Here is a 15,704-nt window from a genome sequence, read left to right as displayed (position 1 = left end):
ATAGTCTGAGGGTCGCAGCTACATTATGATGGCGCTAGCTTCCTCAAACAGCCTGAGGGCTGCTAGAATGCTGCCCTCGAGTTGCTCCTGCTGCAGAATGGAGAACAAGGTCAACTGGCTGAAATTTCTGGCCAGCAGCGATAATCAACCAATATTGTCGATGGAAGTTCTGAATTAAGTGAAGCAACTTGTAGAAGTCCCATCAAAGCGGTGTTTAGGCGCCCGACCCAATATCGTAAGTCTCAAGATCCTCTTGACAGCATCAGACGTCCATGTCTACTTTGGAGAACGTGCCTGTCGATCTTCTCCAGCCCATTCTCATTCATCTACCTGACCGAAGGCATCTGAGTGCAGCTGCGTTAGTAAGCCGGGCATTCAATCGTGCAGCGACGCCACTTTTGTACAGGAGACTCGATTCACAAGTGAAGCACAATGTGGGTTTCCTACTATTTATCGAGAGAGTGCTATATTTACTACAAACAGGTGCTTCACCATCCCTCTGCAACCCTTCTCAAACGACCAGAATTGGCACAGTATGTTTGGCATGTGACGGAGACAGGCAAGTGACGTGGTGTCAGGCTTGTACTTGGATTGATCAATCCCGCTACGCAGGCGCAGTGCAACAAGTTATTCCTAATATCACTGAAGATATTGTTGCAGCGCTTAGACTTTGTAAAAATCTCACATCGGCAACTTGGGTAGATGATACGTTGACTCCAGAGGCGAATTTTCTACCCATCTTGGATGTTTTGGTAACGTTGCCCCTGCGGGAGCTCACCATACGCACCCAGTATGATCCGGGAGAACGAGTTTGGGCACGGCTCAATACTATTCAGGGCATTCGTCGATTATCTGTGTGGTCATTGGAGTGGGGGCCCCCGCGGGTGCTTCAAGGATGGGCTGATTTGCTGAGCTCCTCTCTTACTCATCTCGAACTCTGCGTAAGCAATGTAACTTTTGACTTCCTCCCTCTACCTCCTTATACCACCCGCAGCGTTGCGCAGGTGTTCCAGCAACTATCCTTATCTCTGTCTTTATGAAGCTTCCCCTTTTACAAGAGCTCTGTCTCAAGGGTGCTCCAAGCGCCGCCATCCCGGCTATCATAGCTTGTCTGCCCAATCTGATAGCCCTTGACGCGGAATATCTAGGTTCTGGAAATTACCGCTCACCGCTCACACCGCTGCCCCGTTTGCAACGCTTGACAGTGCGAGCAGGCTCAGTGGATATCCTTGGACCACAGAAACTATGGACATGGATGAGGGCATTGCTTCCGCACCAACAAACTCTAAAGTCATTCACGCTGAATGCATTTGCAGTGCAAGGACAAATGACCGTTCCGCGCCCATTCATCATGAATCTTACTGCCAGACACGGGATATCACTTCAAGAGTTTGCGGTAGGCGTTGCGCAAGTGACGTTAGAAGCCGTATCCCATATGTGCTCAACATGCCCCCAACTTGAGTTGCTTGAATGCTCTGTGGCGAGTTCGGACGTAGTAAGTAATTCTCGTTAGTATGCGAAAGAAGAATATCTAGTTAATCGCTGACGCGTCTAGGACATGATTGCAAGAGCAATCGAGGCGGGGCGCAACCTTCAGACACTCAAACTTCATGTCTCTTGGATCGCCGATGGCAGCGTCGATTTGCCTCCGCAGTATGATAAGTTCTTTACAGGACCTCGCATCATGTATACATATTTTTCCCATCCCGCCAGCGATGGCAAGAGGATCCGGTTTACCGAGGAGCAAGCTCGCGCTTTGATGCTCCAGACGCGACTTCGTAACATTGGCATTGGAGATCAGTCCTATATAGTGAGTATATTCTGTTATTGTTGCGCCCTTGGTATTCGGGCTCTGGCTTGGCTGTGGCCTATGACATTCTCATCTGTTTTCTTTAGGGTCGGTGGGTTCGGCGGGAATGTTCTGCCAAGATCACTCAGGATATCGTGCAAGAAAATGTTGTGTTCGAGGTCGTTGGAGATGTCACCGACGATCCATTCATATAAACTTCGTTACCTATACTTGTTTGCATTAAACTCTTCCATGGCTCGTTCTTGAAGTGTCAGCCAGTAATAATATAGCATATCACATGTGCGTCGTTACGAGTTTCGTAGAACGTCATGAAAGTTGTCGCTGTCAGCCTCTTGCATGAATATTTCCTCGCTAAAGTGGGCACGAAGAAAGTTTTATTTCAGACCATATTCATGCCATAGATAATCTGGTTGATGGCGGATTCAACCGCGTCTCGTTCCTCGAGATAGTACCCTGCAACTCTACGAACGAGGCCTCATGTGCTTATGATATCCGGAGCCCCCGAGCACTTCACGGGTAACTAGTTAGTGAGCGGCAACATACCGTAGCCAGGAATGATTTCCAGATTTCACAAACAAAGGTGTTATCTAGACAAGAGGGGGGAGGTAATATTACAGAGCGAGAGGGGTGCCCAATGTATACGAATCTTCCTTTCGAGCTGCGTCAACCAAGAGCTCTGAGCATCGATAGTTCCAAGGTTTGACGCCAAAGACTTCAGAACGATAATTAGCCAGTACGGCGTGTGAGTTCCCTGTCCATCCAGGAAACCGACGAACGGAAAGGTTCGGGTGCGGCGACCGTGTGAGGTGTGCGGAACAGGTGGGGCATAGCGGAGAGCTTCATCAAGGCATCGGCGGGAAGCGCAGCGTGCGAAGGTTCAAAAGGCAGGATGGACTCCTGAACAAGCGTTATTTGCGAACAACCTAGCTCGTGCATAAGTTAGCACCAAGACTGCGGACGAATAATTGTACAGCTTCAAGGTGTATGACCGAAGGCTACCTTCGATGGGTTTACAAAGAGCGCACGTAAAGTCTGGACTGTTGTTATGATAGACGTTATTGGAATCTTGGGTGTAGAAGATGCTATCGGTGGCTTTATCGTCGTGAACGCTTAAGCTTGACACTGGGCTGTTGCAATGTGGGTGTGTGTCTAGCACACTTCTGGAGAGCATACCTGTGTAAATCATTGCTGTGACTGGCCGTCTGTCCACCGATTGCCATGAGAGTGCGTGTTACTGAGGAAGAATTATGAACATGATGGCACATATATCCCGTACGTCTAGCGGTGAACAGAGTATGCGTGGCGGGATATTTCGGAGGCATGTATGACGCGTTGGCATCTGGAGAACAGTCGTTGTATGAAATGAGAGTGCCGCCAAATGGTGGGTCCACACCGGTGGTATCAGAGTCGCAGGCACGCGATACGAATGGAGTTATGAGCTCTCTCTTCAGTCCTATGGTCACCGGAGCAGCTGATGGCTTCGACGGAAGCTCGTATGTCTCGTTCGCTATCGGTTGTCCCAATTTCTTCGCCTTTGTTTTGCGAGAGCGGAACCAGTAATCGATGCGTATTGGACTTATGTTCCGTGAGGCGGCCCATGCATGTCGTGACGCACGCGTCGGAATGCGGGGGTCGGATAGCCAGATTGCCCAAAGCTCTTCTAGGTCGGATGGAGTTAGGTGTGGGATAAGGGCTTTCCTCGTCAGGGTCTTGACTGCCTGGAACTCAGATTTGATGTTGGAGTACGCCTCGCCTTTCAGGTTGGAGATAGAAGGGTCGCTGTTGACGGCTGACGGGACGTTCTGACTCGGAATCGTGACTTGCCGAAGGTTGGGCTTAGCGGTGGAATGGGATTTGGATTTCGGTGTGCAGGTCAAGCGGAGAAGGCCATCTAGCGGCACATTTCTAAAGTTCGTCGTTTTCATCTCTGCTGGAGGCATAGTTGCTAGAATGGACGAATGGCAAGAAGAAAACGATAGCAATTTGGACGAACTCGATTACATAACACTGCAAAGTGCAAACTGAAAATATTCAAATCCCGACGCCACGGATCGGAAATGTGCTGTGCCTGAATAGGAAACGGGTCACTTAACCTTGATTTCTGATTTCCAGCACTACTTCCGACTATTTTATTTAAGGGACTGCGTGGAATGATAGAAAATGATCCTGGCTATCATAATATTGAGGTTTTGTAATTTTAGAGAAGTGTTGTGTATGTTCATAAATATTTTATCAGAGGGTCTTGATTTTGGTCAAAACCAATATGTGGGTCAGTCAGTACTAGCAAACCCACCCCACAAGCTCATGCAATTATTTTTGGTGGAGAGCTTGTAAGACAGGGTTCAACTTGATTCAGATATACTATTTTTTGTGAAGGAGGAGGTGAGGGCATAGTAGAGGCCAAAAATCTCAGTGCTTAGGATACATGGGAATCTGTTAGATACCGTGCCGACTCAGGAAGCAGAGGGGTCGGGGCTTGGCTTCAGCTCTTGCGCTGCGCCCTTAGCAGAGTACGTGCCCCGAATTTGGAGCGGATCTGACATTGTCCGACAGTAGGACAATTGGACTGCTTTGGTCCGCTCTGAGGGTCGGGGAGTAAGAGCTACTAGCGGTGGGCCAACTAGGAGCGGAGCGGAGAAGGTGGGGAGTGATGCGGAGAGGGGATAGGAGCAGGGGAATGTTGGTAGGGGTGGGAAAGGCGGAGGATAATGTAGGGGGGCGAAGGAGGATATTTGATAGGGGTGGAGTAATAAGGGGAAGACTTAGAGCACGGCTCTAAGTTGGAGCGGAGGGTCAGAGGGTCGGAGGTGACAACAAGTTGAGACTTGTGTCCAGAGGAGGCAAGGTTCTACTGAGAATTCTCACAAGGTATAACTGCGAGAAGACAAGTAATATTAAGACTCAGGAAAAATATCTAAGTACATGATATGTTATATACTACTATGTATGAGGCAGTGATCAGGATAACTATGCAGTAAAGCTATGTACCAAGGATATAGTTTGTAAGTATTTTACATAGGCGAAGACATAAGTCGGGGCGGATATCAATATGTACGCATCGGATCAGCGATCGAGCAGTAATAGGAATTACCAGCCATCCGGAAGTAAGGGTCTATGTACCAATAGGGAAGGCATATATCTAAAAGGGGAAAGAGCTCCAGTTGAATGGAGAGGTTATGGAAGGGGACCGGTTGAGTGGTTGAGTGGAAGCGTAGGGCAGAATGCAGACTTGTGATTGGACGGAGCGGAGGATGAATGGGGCGGAGGGGTCGGAAAGCAGAGCGGATATCAGTATTGGAGCAGTCGGATCAGGTATATGACAGAATCATACTTTTTGGTGTGACTTTGAGCACTTATTTCATGCCAACCTTGAGAACTTCTCAGCAGTTCAGCTTAAAACTTTGGGACAGTGACCTTTCAACTATGCTCTATATGATGGTGAAAACAACAAGTCAATAGCTGCTGTGGTTGGTGAGAAAAATGCTGGGTGACCCACTACTGGATCTGACCTGTAACTTACTCAGCCACAGTAAACCACTGCAACAGTGCAACATTGATGCATGTGGATCTTGTCTGGACAACCCTATGGTTATGACTGAATTAAGTATGTTTTGATGAAAATAAGGGGATTGATTGCTCAAATAATCCTGCATTGATGTTGTAGTGATCTAGTGCAAGAACAGGGGATCTGATAAACATTGCAAGGTATGAACAACCAGAAAGATGATAACACAAGTGCTGGAGTTAGATATTGGAACCCCTGTCAGCATTAGAGTTGCTGAGAGATTACTCAGCATGAGTGTTTCTATCGCCAGTGGCAGTGCTTTGGTGATGGCAGCAAACTTGAAATAGAAGGAGATTTTGCAGTTTCTGAAGGTTGCCATAGATTAGTTGTATAGCAGTTTTATCAATGACTGATCTCACCTCTGTGCAACATTGAGTCATCTCACATCTCACCCACTCTGATTTCTGAGAATGAGCAACAGAAAGGTCAAAGACTGGTGGTGGGGATGTTTTGATACTCACCCAGATTTCAAGAAGAAACTATCTACAGCCTATGTGAATGAGAAAGAACAGTGGCCAAAAGTAATGTGTGGGGCATGCAAGATCAGCAAGATAATTGACAAGCAGCAGAAGGATTGTGAGCAGCAGTGCCAAGGCCTGCAAAACAATATGCGGACTAGTGCTGCTGAAGTCCGGTTTGGTTTGGTTCATGGGCCTCTAAATGCGAACCTTGAACCAGACCATCGGTCAGGTTCAGGCAAGGAGGGCAAACATTGGACTGGACCCTTGCAAACACATTCAGAAGTGTTTGGTTCGAGTTCAGAACACATTTGAACATCCAAATGCTACATATAAATTCCAAAAAATTGCAAGAAATACATGAAAAATTCGACACGAATGAGTAACTACACCATATCCATGACAGGGTATTCATGAGCAGTGGCAAATTCAGCTTGAGCCATTGCAGATATATGGCCTTGATGATATCCACTCTTCAACAGCTGAAGTGCCTCAAACATTGTCAGCAACAAACCATTTTGGTGTGTGGTCCCAGTGATGCCGCTGCTTGAAAAAGCTCGTTCAGATGCAATGGCAGATCCTTGAATAGCTAAGTAGTCCTTTGCAATGTGAGAGATGGTGGGATATTGAATGGAATGATGCTAAAGGCATTTATGTCAACTTGTAAGGAATAATGATTCGAAAAAAACTCACACCCCACCAAGCGACTATGTTCTCAACATTCTCTAGCGGGGAAGCCAGATAGTCTTTGAGTTCTTGATGAGGCCTTCGGCTCGCAGTATCACCCGCAACACGAGATTTGACAGCGTCACACATCTAACTGTGGCCATACGAGCCTTGGCATGCAAGCAAGGAAGGAGCCACAACAACAGGCTCTGCATTGGGTAAGGAATTATGGTGATAGTATTTGTTGAAAATGTTCTGCAGGCGTCTCATGCCCTTGTCGAACTCACAAGGCTCCCATTTACTCTTCACATACACAACCTTGTAGTTGGGGTCGAGTGCTATATACAAGGTAGTACATTAGATAGGGCATTATATTAAACATAACGTGTACCAAGACAAATAAAATAGACATCAGTTTCATCAATCTTGTGGTACCACTTGCAAAGATTGTCGATACCAGAGTTAATGGTGTTTGAAAAGTCGTCAAACTTTGAAGAACCAGCCATGTTTTGCCAAGTTTGTTGGAGAAATTCAAGTACTGGAATCGTGCGCCATACAGTGGGTTCATGAGTTGCAGAGAATGATTGTTGAGCGTTTGCAGGCTCCTGATAATGTCATAGGTTAATAAAATATTATCAATGAAGAAGCGTGCACACACCTGAAGTACATCATGCATCAATTCTAACATCTTCCATTCTTCAGCTGAGAGCTTGAATGTTCCATATGACTTGCCCTGCAAGTTTGGAACTTTGTCGCTATCATCCGTGAGCTGTATGAACCTATTGACCCCCTTACACAACCTAAGTATGCGCTCCATCATGCCGAAAAGTGACACCCATCGGGTGCAAATCCATTTCAACAGCTCGAGGTTAGGCTCATTGACCTCAGCACAGCACTTCTGGAAGAAGGTACGTGCTTGGGGAGATTTCCGTACCTAAGAATAGTTCATTAAAATTTAAACGGGCTGGTCAGATGAAGACTTACCTGCGTAACAAGCACAAGGGCTTTCCAACAGTGTCGGCAACCTCAAAATCAGTTGTTTTGTCATCTTCATTGTCATTAGCTGCATTCTTGTTGAGAATACTTGCTGGGGTAGGAGCAACGTCCTTGACAAAGTGCTTTGCTGCTAGGTGTAAGGCATGCTCCATACAACTGAATAGATGTTAGTATATAATATTAATAGAATGTGATCACTTACTGCACACAGTGCTTGCTTGCAATCCATTTTGTACCAGAAGGGTCAATAGTGTTTGCAACAGTCTGAATTGCAGTGTCATTGTTGGTGGCGTTGTCGGCTGTAAACCATCCAACCTTGGTGTGAAAGTCGTACTTATCAATAGTTTCAATTAGAATCCATTCAATGTTGCTACCTATCATGAATTCCAAACACGAATCATTTTTTGTTCCTCGGCTTTCCTCCAGCTACTTCTAGTTACCGAATCGATCACGTGACTTCACTTCCCGTCACATCTTCATCTCTTCACATATCACCCATTACTTCTCCGATTGGCTCCCCTACTCCACGGGCTAGAACAATCTTGCTTCCTAAAGAAGAACTGGTTGGATCTTGGGTTTCTATTTAGTAGCCGTCTTACTCATTGCTTATATATCATGATGTCATGATCAGTTATCCGCAGTATCGTATGACTTGTTTTCATTGGCTGATTTCTTTTATACTCAGCTATCTCCTATTCAATGTTATGTATATAAGTAGGTTAGTTAGCGTAAGTGCTCCTTAGACTTAACCTCTTCGTTCTCTACAGTTGTAGTAGACCTAGATGTTCACACTCAAATCTATCTTGTTCTCATCATCAACTGTGACCGAGTCCTAGTGGTTGTTGTCTGACTTTACCATTCAGTGAACTCAGGTCATAACACTACCACTATGATTGCCATTGGTGATCATGAATGCAAGCTGCTCACTCTTCAACTCCCACTCCTGAGGTTTCCTGTCTGGGGAGTCAATGTAATGCGCAGTGACAGAGAGGAAAGGCACGCCAGGTTCAGACATCCATGAGTTGAAGGTGATGGAAATTTTGCTGTCGACATCCTTAAGCTTCTCTTTGACGCGCTCAATGGCAAGCTTGGCCCATTCGAGAATTGCATTGCAAGTCTTCACACAATGGGGAATATCCCTGTCTGAAAGGAAGGGCCAAAGGTATTGAAGCAGGCGACAAAATGGTCCCTTATTGATGAGTTGGAATGCCTATGTATTAGTATCTTAAGTCACAATCACATGAAACAAAAAATCACAATCATGCACCTCATCCTCAGAGACAATTAGCTCAACAATGTAATCCATCAGGCCAGACTTTATGAACTCAGGGACCTTAGGTGCAAGAGAGTGGTCTAATGTTTGTTGAGCGCTGTCAGTTGACTTGGAGCTAAGAGGTATGGCACGATTGTGCATCTTGATTCCTCGTTCCTTGCAGTGGTCTCAGTAGAGAGGGAAGTGGCACTTTGGATTGTGAGCAATATGGGTGTGGCAGGTTGAGATACTGCCTTTAAAAAAACATTGGCTGGATGGTACATCATTGGTTCTGGACTTGGTGTTAGTTATCAGTGCAATTAGTTTAACATTAAAACTTACTTGCATATCTCACACTACCAACTGTCCTCACATTCTTGGGTGTGAGGGTTAATACGGCCTTTCTCTTGCGTGAATATTGTCTTCAAGTCTGCACTGCACTCATCTTTCTTCATCTGCTTGCGGTGCTCACAATCCTCATCTCCAAATGGCTTTGTCCTTTCATAAGCTTCCTCTTCCTCTTTGCCTTCATCTCCCTCATCATCTGAAGGGGGTTTGTCATCGTCATAATCATCTTGACAGTTCAGATGGGAGTCGGTTTGAACTTGCTTGGGTGCAGGCTGACCCTCAGGAGCTGCTGGGGCTGGTTGCTTTGCTGGAGCGCTGTTGACAGCCTCACAAATTTTCTCCATCAGTTTGATGGCTGTCACAAATTCCTAATACGAACCATTTTTCATTTCTCGGTTTTCCTTCGGCTACTTCCAGTACCCGAGCCGGTCACGTGACTCCTCGTCATATGTCACCCGTTGCTTCTCCGATTGGCTCCCCTACTCCATGGGCTAGAACAATCTCGCTTCCTAAAGAAGAACCAGTCGGATCTTGGGTTTCTATTTAGTAACCGTCTTACTCAGTCGCTTATATATCATGATGTCATACTTACTCATCCGCAGTATCATACGACTCTTTTCTCATTGGCTGATTTCTTTCAGACTCCTACTCAATGTTATGTATAAAAGTAGGGTAGTTAGCATAAGAGCTCCTTAGACTTAACCTCTTCGTTTCCTACTGTTGTAGTGACTTAGACGTTCACGCTCAATACTATCCTGTTACTCCTCATCATCTCTGACCGAGTCCTAGTGGTTGTGTACTCGCCTTCATCATTATTGGTGAACATTGGTCATAACATTAGGTTAAGTCTATCTTACCACTCCGACTCGAACTTTGTCTTGGACATCACCGTTCTCGACGAACTTCACCGTGCTATTCTGCTTGAGAATATTCTCGCGGATTACATTTTTTGTTCACTCATCATTTCCCCGACGCATTTCAGTATATCAATCTCTTTACGTTAGTCTTTAGTAGAAGTGGACCAGGCCCTCGTCTTACACGAGCCACCAGTTCATAAGGATCAGTGACTTTAGGTCCTGTTTCCGCACGTCTGCAGTTAGGCCCAAAACCCTGCCAACTGTACACTACCATATCTGCTTTCTACGTAACAGAACGGCACTCGCGACAGTCCTCTCACTGTCTAAAATACTTTACAATAGGAACCTAGGGTGCTAAAAGTAGACCCAAAGTTCACCGCGTCTTTTGCGAACTCCTCCCAAGTTCATTTAGGTTGACGAACCGCTACAAGCGCTGTATTCGCACCTTCGTTATCACGGCTCTGCCATACAGATCCCGCTTAGTCGTGGCCAGAGAACTCGCACTCCACACTGTTTCCTGTTTGGATTCCTCTTGTAGATTCCTCCATGTCCGAGAATCTAGGAGAGCCTGGGATCGTCGTTTCCGGGGATACGGAAGTAGCAATGGCGCTGGCAGTCGTGCCGGCAGTAGATGCTCCGGACAGAGCGACCATCCTCTCTCCAACACCATTGGCGTGGCACAACCCATTGGGACCTGTAGAATCATCCACCACCCCAACCGCAGGCCCTTCTGTACCCTTTGGCATCTTAGGGCCCAGGGAGACTACCATCACCCACAAGAGCATTTCGGACGCAATCCAAGTCGTCGTCGAACAAGAAAGAAGGTACACCAGGCGATTCATAGACAATCTGCAGAAGGAGATCGACGAGCTGCAAGCAGGCCTGGTGCACGCAGACAATGAGATCGACTATCTGAAGATCAGGACGAGGGATCTGGAGAACTCCTTGACGGTGGCAGAGAGCCACATCTCGGTTTTGCAGAACTTGCCTACAACGAAGATCCCAGGCACTACATCTGGGACTTCAGGCTCTGATCTGAAGATGGTGAAACCAATGGACTTCACAGGGGATAAGAACTCCATTGATATCGATACCTTCCTCACCCAGCTCGCCATCTATTTCACAGGTTACCCAGGAGCAACAGAGCAGCAGAAATGCACCTGTCTTGTTTCCTTTTGTCGCGGAGCAGCAGCCAAGTGGGCAGAAAGTGTCACACCTATGGCGCTCAGTGGCCATCCTGGGTCCTATGACAGCATCGTCAAGGACATGAGGGTCATGTGGACCGTCGTCAACAAAGAGGAGAAGGCAGCAAGAGAGTTGGAAGCTCTCCGACAAGGCACTCATACCGTCAGAGAATATATCTCCCTTTTCCGTCAGAAGCTCGCCTTCTGTCACTTCTCCGACTACAAGTTGATGCGCAAACTCCGCCATGGATTGGACCAGCGAGTCAAGAACTACCTGGCCAACATCCATCCCAACAGGAAAGACACCCTGGAGGGATTAATCAGGGAGGCACTCCTAGTCGGGCAGAACCTCGAGGAGCTTGACAACGAGAGGAAGATGAACTTCGCTCCACGACAACCTTGGGTTCTGGGAATAAACGAGACCATTTCTACTTGCCAGTTACGTTGGAAGGGAAACACAAGAAAGCAGCTGTCAATGCTCTAGTGGATTGCAGAGCAACAAACCTTTTCCTCAGCAAGAAATTTGTAGAAAAAAATCAAGTTCAAACTAAGCAGTTGTTGCGACCAATGTCGATCCGTAATATTGACGAAACAGACAATTCCGCCGGACCAATTACGAGTTATGCAGATTTGAAGCTCACGATAGGGGACCACGAGGAAGAAGTGGCCTTTCTGATCACAGATCTAGGAACCGATGATGTCATCATTGGAATAGATTGGCTACGATTCCACAACCCCAGTATCGATTGGAATGCAGGGAAGGTGGCATTAGACCGTTGCCCGGTTAAATGTCAAGAAGCCAAGGTCAAGGACAAAAAGACCAAGGCAAAGAAGTGAACAGCCATGAACTGTTCGATCCTTCCGGTGTTGCCCGATTTGATACCGGCAGAAGATGACGAAGATGAGGATATTGAGGAAGCCTCTATCCATCATTGGGTTCAATCGAACAGCTTCAGCTCTAAAATGCACAGACATGTAGGTACTATACCTGCCAGGCTTGAGGATGAAGAACAATCGGACCTTGCTACTACTGTTGGTCAGAAGGTGCAGATCAAGGAAGTCAAGGATGAGGATTCATCACGGAATGTGTGGATCAGGTACAAGAGTTCGGTGGCATCAGAGTTAGCGCAGCAGGAGGAGAAGAAGAAGGAAAAGAAGCCCGTAGAAGAAATGGTGCCGGACTGGCTCCATGACTATCTTAAGGTCTTCTCCGAAGAAGAGTCTACTTGATTCCCCGAGTCTAAGAAGTGGGATCACAAGGTAGACCTCAAGGACCCTAACGACCTTCCTCCCAATGCAAAGGCATACCCCTTATCCCCCGCCGAAAATGACGCATGTGAGAAGTGGTTGAAGCAGGAATATGATTTGGGACGACTGAGAGATAGCGAATCTCCAGTAGCAGCTCCTTTCTTCTTTGTTGCTAAGAAGGACGGAAAGCTCAGACCTGTCATGGACTATCGGAGGTTGAATGAAAAAACCATCCGAAATGCATACCCTCTCCCTCACTCTCAGGACCTTATCAATCGCCTTTCCGGTGTGAAGCTTTTTTCAAAAATGGACGTTCGATGGGGCTATAATAATATCAGAATGAGAGAAGGAGACCAGTGGAAGGCCGCCTTCAAAACTCCTTTTGGACATCATGAACCAGTCGTAATGTACTTCGGCATGACGAACTCCCCAGCTACCTTCCAAACTATGATGGACCAAATCTTCCAAGATCTAAAGGAAGGCAAGGTCGTTGTAGTCTACATTGACGATATCTTGGTCTTCACCAACAGTGATGTAGAGAAACATCGGAAGGTGGTGCGCGAGGTATTACAAAGGTTGCAGGACAATGATCTCTATCTCAAACTGGAAAAGTGTTCTTTTGAGAAGAAGGAAGTGGAGTTTCTCGGTTTGATCGTCAAGGATGGACACGTTTCTATGGATCTGGTCAAGGTTAAGGGAGTTCAGGAATGGCCTACTCCTACCTGTGTCAAGGACATTCAACGATTCATGGGATTTGCGAACTTTTATCATCGATTCATTCTCAGTTTCTCGAACATTGCCAGACCCATGAATGAACTCATCAGGAAGGATGTACCATGGGAATGGACGGACAAACAAGAGAAGGCTTTCAAGACTCTGAAGGACAGTTTCACTTCCGCACCAGTGCTAGTCATGCCAGATGTGAATAAAAAACAAAAGATAGAGAGCGACACATCTGACTATGCTACTGGTGGTGTACTTTCTCAGTTGGAAGAAGACGGACTCTGGCACCCAGTGGCCTTTTTCAGCAAATCAATGCAGGACGCAGAGCGTAATTACGACATTCACGACAAAGAACTTTTAGCCATCATCCGCACATTGGAGGAGTGGAGGCATTATGTGCAGGGCACACCTCATCTGGTAGAAATCTGGACGGACCATAAAAACCTCGAGTACTTCATGATGAGCCAGAAGTTAACTCGAAGACAGGCAAGATGGTCCTTGTTCCTTGCAGAGTACAACTTTACTCTGCAACACGAACCAGGAAAGGTTAATGACACTGCCGACGCTCTGTCCAGGAGGCCAGACCACAGAGGGGGGGTAGAAAATGACAATTCCGATCACGTGCTTCTGAAACCCAAGTTTTTTCATATCAAAGCCGCAAAAAGAGGTCAGATTCTGATAGAAGGAGAGCATTCGCTGTTGAAGCGTATCAGAAACTGTACCGATTTAGATCCGGAAGTCCGAAATGCTATCGAAACCCTGAAGAAGGCCCCCATACAGTTGAGAAGAGGATTGGAAGAGTGGAATACGGAGGATGGACTCATTTTATTCCGAGGATTGGTTTATGTTCCCAGTAACAAGGAAATTCGTCGCTCAGTGTTAGAGATCTTCCATGACTCGCCTGCAGCAGGACATATGGGACGTGCCAAGACTCTTGAACTTGTCTCGCGAAACTATTGGTGGCCCCAGATGCAGAAGTGGGTCAATGACTACGTAGATGGATGTGATCGATGCAAGCAAACGAAGGTGCTACCGTCAAAACCCCATGGACCTTTGAAGCCAAACGAGGTTCCAGAAGGACCATGGCAAACCATTAGCTGTGACCTCATCACCGATCTACCCATCTCCCAGGGCAAAGACAGTATCCTGGTAGTCGTTGATCGTTTCACGAAGCAAGCGCATCTTGCTCCAACCACCAAGGATGTTGATTCTAAGGGAGTCGCGGACTTATTTCTCAATCACGTATGGAAGTTACATGGGACACCGAAGAAGGTGATCTCGGATAGGGGGACACAGTTTGTGTCCAAGTTCATGCAGGAAGTCTCGAAACGACTAGGAACCAAGTGGTCCATGTCAACAGCATATCACCCACAGACTGACGGACAAACAGAACGAGTCAATCAAGAAGTCGAACAGTACCTACAACTCTTCACATCCTACCATCAGAATGATTGGGTTTCTTGGCTTCCAATCGCTGAATTCACACATAACAACTCAGTAACCGTCACTGGACACTCCCCATTCAAATGTGTCTACGGCTATAATCCCGAGTTTACGATTTCCCCTAATTCTTCCCACATGATTCCCCATGCCGACCAGAGAGTAGCTGAGATGAAGGAGGCACAAGAAGAGACGAAAGCAATGCTGGAAATAGTGAACGATCGAATGAAGCGCTTTTATGATCATAAAGTAAAAGACGCACCAGAATTCAAACCAGGCGACAAGGTATGGTTAGACGCAACAAACATCAAACAACGCCGTCCGAGCCAAAAATTGTCCGACCGCCGTCTTGGACCATTCGAAATCGAAGAGAAGACTGGCGAGCTAAACTACAAGTTGAAGCTCCTGGTTAAATATCGCATCCACCCAGTTTTCCATGTATCGTTACTCACCCCACATCAAACCTCTCAACTCGTTGATCACCCACCTCTAACGCGTCCGCCGCCGGAGATTGTTGACCAAGTCCCAGAATATGAAGCAGAGCAAATATTGCAAAGCTGCCTATACAGGCGCAAGTTGCAGTATTTAGTAAAATGGAAAGGATATGCAGTAGAAGAAGCAACATGGCAGTCAGAGGAAGATGTGAAGAACACGCCGCTCATTGTAGCCGACTTTTATGCAGAAAACCCAAATGCAGTTAAATCGGCGCGAATCTCCGCTTCAATTCTGACGACCCCTGACTTCCTCGAATGGAGACAGAAAAATATACGACCATCTTACATTCGCGAGGACACTCATCCTAGAAAGGGGGTAATGTCATGAATTCCTAATACGAACCATTTTTCATTTCTCGGTTTTCCTTCGGCTACTTCCAGTACCCGAGCCAGTCACGTGACTCCTCGTCATATGTCACCCGTTGCTTCTCCGATTGGCTCCCCTACTCCACGGGCTAGAACAATCTCGCTTCCTAAAGAAGAACCAGTCGGATCTTGGGTTTCTATTTAGTAACCGTCTTACTCAGTCGCTTATATATCATGATGTCATACTTACTCATCCGCAGTATCATACGACTCTTTTCTCATTGGCTGATTTCTTTCAGACTCCTACTCAATGTTATGTATAAAAGTAGGGTAGTTAGCATAAGAGCTCCTTAGACT

General features: G+C 46.6%; 2 protein-coding genes across 2 annotated transcripts; one reads left to right on the top strand and one right to left on the bottom strand.

The window, feature by feature from the left end:
- Positions 1-234: 234 nt before the first annotated feature.
- Positions 235-2,138, top strand: EDB91DRAFT_183771 (uncharacterized protein). The gene is made up of 6 exons (XM_041326351.1): positions 235-434; positions 484-559; positions 613-941; positions 995-1,495; positions 1,556-1,810; positions 1,897-2,138. The coding sequence occupies exons 1-6, from the start codon at positions 273-275 to the stop codon at positions 2,002-2,004; spliced, it is 1,431 nt and encodes a 476-aa protein (XP_041169923.1). The 5' UTR covers positions 235-272; the 3' UTR covers positions 2,005-2,138.
- Positions 2,139-3,294: 1,156 nt separating this feature from the next.
- On the bottom strand, positions 3,295-3,495 carry EDB91DRAFT_1040186 (uncharacterized protein; the record flags this gene model as incomplete). Its single annotated transcript, XM_041312869.1, has 1 exon — positions 3,295-3,495. A coding segment is annotated over one exon (201 nt), but the record flags the coding sequence as incomplete, so codon positions are not given.
- Positions 3,496-15,704: the final 12,209 nt, after the last annotated feature.

This window comes from Suillus paluster, assembly GCF_016628075.1.
Source record: "Suillus paluster strain FC165 chromosome Unknown EDB91scaffold_154, whole genome shotgun sequence".
Classification (NCBI taxonomy): Eukaryota; Fungi; Basidiomycota; class Agaricomycetes; order Boletales; family Suillaceae; genus Suillus; species Suillus paluster.
Note: the sequence above shows the minus strand (reverse complement) of the source record. Positions and strands in the feature narration are given on the sequence as shown.

What these genes read in the sequence shown, in the direction of transcription:
- EDB91DRAFT_183771 (XM_041326351.1), top strand. Translation starts at nt 273, where the DNA reads ATGTCTACTTTGGAGAACGTGCCTGTCGATCTTCTCCAGCCCATTCTC. An exon ending in ATTCACAAGTGAAGCACAAT is followed by an intron (nt 435 to 483) that starts GTGGGTTTCCTA and finishes TACTACAAACAG; the next exon opens with GTGCTTCACCATCCCTCTGC. An exon ending in TTGGCATGTGACGGAGACAG is followed by an intron (nt 560 to 612) that starts GCAAGTGACGTG and finishes CCCGCTACGCAG; the next exon opens with GCGCAGTGCAACAAGTTATT.